Consider the following 6000-nt stretch of genomic DNA (forward strand, 5'->3'; position numbering starts at 1 on the left):
TCCAGCTGATAATCAATATACAAACGAGCCTCAGTTTGTGGAGAATGCTGATAATGTAGATGAATAATATGTTCCATCGTCTGAAGCCGAGACTGATACAAGCGCCTCTGAAGACTTGTCGGAGCTAGAGAACTTGAGAAGGGCGGGGATTGAATATGCAGGTTGGCAGAATTTGCAGATCGATGCCGATGATGATGAACAGGTTCCTGGAGCAGATGAACTAACTAATTGGTTAGTTCCGATTATCCCGTTGGACGCTGTAGCGGCACTTGTGGATATTGAAGATTATCAGCTACTACCTCGGGAGTTGTCAAAGAACTCTTATTTTAATAGCAAATATGATCTGATCGTTGCAATCGGTCTGTGGAACATGAAGCAGGGCAAGGAATATTCTGTCACCAAATCAGACAGCAGACGAATTTACTTCAAATGCAAGCATTTAGATAAGTGCCCCTTCAAGCTCAGTGCATCGTCTCAAGATGGATCCATTTGGGGTGTGTATAAGTTTACCAATGAGCACTCATGCGACGGTGATCTAGGGCGCGTAAAGCGAATAAAGGCCCCCGCAAAAGTCGTTGCAACATATTTAGCACAGAAAATACATAACGATTGTGAGATCTTGAAGCCGAAGGCCATCCAGCTGGAGCTGCAACGTGAGTTTGGTGTACAGATCAAGTATGATGTTTCATTGCGAGCCCGTAATCGAGCGACTGAGATGGTTTATGGTCGACATGATCAATCCTTCGAGATGCTGCCTAAGTATTTATACAAGTTGAGACAATCCAATCCCGGTTCGTTGGTGGAGTGGGAAGTTGACCCTGATGGTCGATTCAAACACTTATTTGTTGCTCTTGCAGCTTTGGCTAGTTGTTTCATATTCAACTTACGGCTAGTGATTGTAGTTGACGGCACACACTTGAAGGGCAAGAATAGGGGTATTCTATTTGTTGCAGTGACCAAGGACGGCAATGAAAGTTTATTCCCACTCGCGTATGGTGATAAACACTCATTTTGCATGGTTTTTATGGTTTATATTATGTAGTTTAAGTCGATTTTACACCCGTTTCATTATCGTTTAGAGTTTATTGACTATTATTTCGTGATTTCACGTTTGGGTGTAGTTTTGACTGTTTGGATGCAGAATTGAATGATATTGGAGCATGGAGTGTAAGGAATATGTTAAAGAGAAGAGTTTTGAGAGAATCGAGCCCAAAAATTGAGAAAAGACGAAGATTCTGGAGTCGGGACGGAAAAGGAGCAGTTCGGCGGTCAAAGGGAGTTGACCGCCGAATTTTAGCGTTTTAAGGAGTGAAAACGGCGACCAGAACGGCGATCGCTTGCCAGGTCGCCGAAAATCCTGACTGAATTTTGGCCTGGAGCTGGAAAAACGGCGGTCGCCGTTTTCGTGTGTTAAATGGCCTGATTTCAGCGATCAGTTCGGTGACCGCCGAACGGGTCGCCGAATTGACCGCGTGTTTTATTTTCTTCCGCGTTTTTACGATTTTTCAAGTTATTTTCGGTTTAGAACTTGGTTTTTCACCCTAAGACTATAAATAGGTCCTCTTTTGACCTATCTAGGGTCCCCAGCTTTAGTTTTTCAGTTCCCAACATTCATATTTTCAGTTTTATAGCTTTAGAACTTTTTAGCTTTCCAGTTTTCAAGGCTTGGATCAAGATTGAAGATTCAAGCCGCTACAATCGTTTTAATTCGGTTTTTATACAATTTGTTTTTACAATTGCGTTCAATTTAATTATGTTTATGTTTGATTTTATTATGTCTGGCTAGTCTTTTAATCTGAACCTAGGGTTTGTACATAGCTGATTGATTGTGTGTTTTTGATTTATTGATTTCAATTTGCCTTCCAACTTGTGATTCATGATTCCTGGTGCCTGTTCTCTTGTGAATTATCTGATCAATGATTTACATGTCTAGCTGTTCAGTTTGAGTCTTGAATGCGATAATTGTTCAGCCGATTCAGGAATGCATGATATAGTGTTAGCCTTGAGTCTTGAATGCGATAGGTGAAGCTATAGGAAGCTATTCTTTATGTGCTATTTGGAGTTAATTTATTCTTTGGAGTCTTGAATGTGAAAAGGGATTAATTAATCTACGATCATAGGTGGTCGTTAGAGACGCTTGTGAATAATATAGTGATCTTTCATCAGGGTTGGATTAAAATTGGTAATTGAATCAATAGGTTAAATGCATGTAGTTGATTAGTGAAAGTACATCCCTAGGGTCAGAGTTTTCCATATATTTGAGTTAAGTAATCGTTATTTATATGCTCTTTAGTTTTAATTTAGTTAATCTTAGTTCATAATTCACCTTCATTATTGTTTTACTTGTCTACTGTTAGACTCTGTTTAGGAAATAGATAGTGCAATTTCGTTTTACAGTCTCTGTGGATACGATACTCTGCTTGCTGTTTTCGTACTACAATTACACTGTTTAGTTGCAGTTATTGTTGTTATAAAAATAGTGATCAACTTTTTGGCGCCGTTGCCGGGGACTGTTTAGATTTTGCTTTAATATTTCCAATAGGACTTTATAGTACTGCAAGTTTTTTTTGTTTTTATTTTTCTTTTCTAACTTTTATAAGTTGTGTTTCTGTAGGTTGCATATGAACACAAGATCTCACGGGAATCCTCTCTTTGAGTTTGACCCTGAAATCAACAAGACCTTGCGCAATCTAAAGAAGCAGAACGATCAAGTTGAGACAGAAACGATGGCTACTCCAGAGCAAATCCAAATTCGAGCTCTGCAAGAGCAGCTGAAGAAGCTGCTTGATGCACAGGAGACGAGAGAGGCTCAGAAACAACCAGCCATCAATGAAGCGTTCATACCACAGTATGTGTACCAGGAGCCCCCAAGAGTGAACGTTAACAACTTTGAGCTGAAAACGGGTTTGATCACGATGGTCCAATAGAGCCAATATGGTGGACAAGCGATTGAAGACCCTAATGCGCACCTGGCGCATTTCCTGGAGCTGTGTAGCACGGTGAAGATGAATGGTGTCCCTGATGACATTATCCGTCTTCGTCTTTTTCCCTTTTCACTGCGGGATAAGGCGAAGTCGTGGTATCATACGCTGCAGCTGGGAGATAATATCGTGTGGGAGGATTTGGCTCATGCATTCCTACGCAAGTTCCATCCACCTGGCCTTACATTGAAGTTGAAGATGGACATCGTGCAGTTTCAACAGTACGATGGAGAAAAGCTAGCGGAGACTTGGGAGCGGTATCAGGAGAAGCTCAGAAAGTGCCCAAGCCATGGATTTGATGAAGGCACGCTAGTGATAATGTTCTACAATGCCTGCGGGGAGCGTACAAGGATGCACATGGATACAGCTGCAGGTGGCTCTCTACTTCAGAAGAGCAGTTCTGATGCATGGAACATTATTGATAGTATGGCTTCTACAAGCTACCAATGGCCATCTGAGCGAATACAATTGAAGAAGGTTGCAGCTGCTTCCAGTTCTGATCCTATTGCAACAATGGTTACTCAACAAGCAGCGATGGCTACACAGCAGACAGCAATGGCTATACAGTTGGCAGAGTTGACTACAAAACTTGGTGAGTTGAATGTTGGACGTCCTGAGCAAGCTGTGATAGATCCGTCAGTCATGGAAGATGTCAATTATGTGAATGGCAGAAATTATGGGAATTTCCAGCGAGGACAGCCAGGAATGTATGGCAGAAATCAACAATTTCAGCAGGGTCAGCAGCAGTTTCAGCCAGGAGCGCGCCCGCATCCTAACCTTTCTTACGGCAATCCGAATAATGCTTTGCAACCTCCACCTGGATTTTCTGTGTCTAGCGGAGGAGTTATAAATGAGCCGAAGAAGGTATCATTGGAGGATATGATGCAGCAAGTTTTAACAGAGGTGTCTAGCATGAAGACAACTGTTAATTCAAGGATGACTAATTTGGAGTCTCAAGTGGGAAATATGGGGAATAATTTTTCATCACTGTCCAAGCAAGTGCAGATTTTGGAGACTCAAGTTGGTCAAATTGCCAACCAAGCAGCTGCGCAGCACACACCAGGAAAGTTTCCTAGCAACACTGAGATCAATCCTAAAAATCAGTGTAATGCGATTCATCTAAGGAGCGGGACTCAGTATCAGAATCATCCAGAGCTGCAGGATGGAAAGAAAAAAGGTGTAGAGATCATTGAGGAGGATGATTTGGAGACGATTGTTTGCGATTCGCCGCCTACTTCTAAGGCATCGAGTTCTGCTGCTGTGAAGGAGCCCAATCCTACTCCTACGTTTCCCAGGCCAGAGTACAAGCCTGTTGCGCCTTTCCCGCGTCGCCTGGGAAAGCCAAAGATGGATGAGAAGTTAGCCAAGTTTATGGAGGTATTTTAAAAGTTGCACATCAATATTCCTTTACTTGATGCTTTGAGAGATATGCCAGGCTATGCCAAGTTCCTCAAGGATGCAGTCTCCAACAAGAAGAAGTTGGGGAAATATGAGACGATTAATCTTTCCGAGGAATGCAGTGCTGTGCTACAAAGAAAGCTACCATTGAAGCAGAAGGATCCTGGCAGCTTTATTATAGCTTGTGTGATTGGAGGGCAGAATTTCTCACGTGTTCTGTGTGATTTAGGGACAAGCATCAATTTGATGCCTCTCTCTATTTTCAACCGGTTGGAGATTGGAGAAATCAAGCCTACATCTATTGCTTTGCAGATGGCAGATCGTTCCCTTACTTATCCCAAGGGAGTTGTGGAGGATGTTCTAGTGCAGGTGGAGCAGTTTATCTTTCCTGCAGATTTTGTAGTGTTGGACATGCCGGAGGACAAGAATACTCCATTGATCTTGGGGCGTCCGTTTCTAGCTACGGGCCGTGCGTTGATAGATGTGCAAGAGGGAGATCTGACCTTCCGTGTCAATGATGAGAAGATGACGTTGTCTATCTACGATGCGATGAAGAAGCCAGCTGAGCCACAAGTTGAGGATTGCAATTTAATTGATACTCTGGTGGACTTTCCTGCAGCTGTAGAGGATCCTTTGGATGAGTGCATCACACAGTCCTTATATCCTTATTCCGATCTTGATGAGGCGTGTGATGAGATTTTAGATTATATTGCAGAGCTGGAGGCCGTAGAGAGCCATCCCATCGATCTTGTGCCTTACATGGATATTCACAAACCTGTTGATGGGGGAAGCAAGTCCACGGAAAAGGGAGCTGATTTTCCTGCGCCAGCTGCAGCTGCAGCTGCACCCAAACTTGAGCTGAAGCCACTTCCTGAGCACTTGAGGTACCAATTTTTGGGTGAGAATGAAACGTTTCCTGTTATTGTGTCTGCTTATTTATCTCCGTTGGAGTTGGAGAAGTTGATGCGAGTTTTGAGGAAATACAAGTCTGCTATAGGATGGTCTATTTCTGACATCAAAGGAATTAGTCCTTCTATTTGCATGCATCGTATTTTATTGAAGCAGGAATACAAACCTAAGGTACAGCCGCAGCGTCGTTTGAATCCGGCGATGCAAGAAGTTGTGAGAAAGGAGGTGCTCAAGTGGTTGGATGTAGGAATCATATATGCCATCTCTGATAGTGAGTGGGTGAGCCCAACTCAAGTTGTCTCTAAGAATGGAGGCATGACTGTGGTCAAGGATGAGAGAGATGAGCTTATAGCTACGAGGCTGGTCACAGGATGGCGCGTGTGCATTGATTATCGAGCTTTGAATGCAGCCACACGTAAGGATCACTTTCCTTTGCCATTTATTGATCAGATGCTTGACCGTTTGGCAGGATATGAGTACTACTATTTCTTGGATGGGTACTCGGGCTACAATCAAATTATGATAGCCCCGGAGGATCAGCATAAGACCGCTTTTACTTGTCCCTATGGCATCTTTGCTTTTAGGAGGATATCTTTTGGTCTTTGCAATGCTCCTGCCACTTTTCAACGCTACATGATGGCGATTTTCCATGGGTTGATTGAGAACATTATGGAGGTATTCATGGATGACTTTTCTGTTTTTGGTTCCTCCT

The 6000-nt window shown here is 42.9% G+C and overlaps 1 protein-coding gene across 1 annotated transcript; it reads left to right on the forward strand.

The window, feature by feature from the left end:
• Positions 1-370: 370 nt before the first annotated feature.
• LOC130990542 (uncharacterized) lies at positions 371-1127 on the forward strand. Its single transcript, XM_057914769.1, has 2 exons — positions 371-1018; positions 1122-1127. The coding sequence occupies exons 1-2, from the start codon at positions 371-373 to the stop codon at positions 1125-1127; spliced, it is 654 nt and encodes a 217-aa protein (XP_057770752.1).
• Positions 1128-6000: the final 4873 nt, after the last annotated feature.

The sequence above is a fragment of the Salvia miltiorrhiza genome, chromosome 6 (assembly GCF_028751815.1).
Source record: "Salvia miltiorrhiza cultivar Shanhuang (shh) chromosome 6, IMPLAD_Smil_shh, whole genome shotgun sequence".
Taxonomy (NCBI): domain Eukaryota; kingdom Viridiplantae; phylum Streptophyta; class Magnoliopsida; order Lamiales; family Lamiaceae; genus Salvia; species Salvia miltiorrhiza.

Bases quoted from the DNA above. Each gene is read 5' to 3' on its own strand.
- LOC130990542 (XM_057914769.1), top strand. From the start codon at position 371: ATGAAGCAGGGCAAGGAATATTCTGTCACCAAATCAGACAGCAGACGA.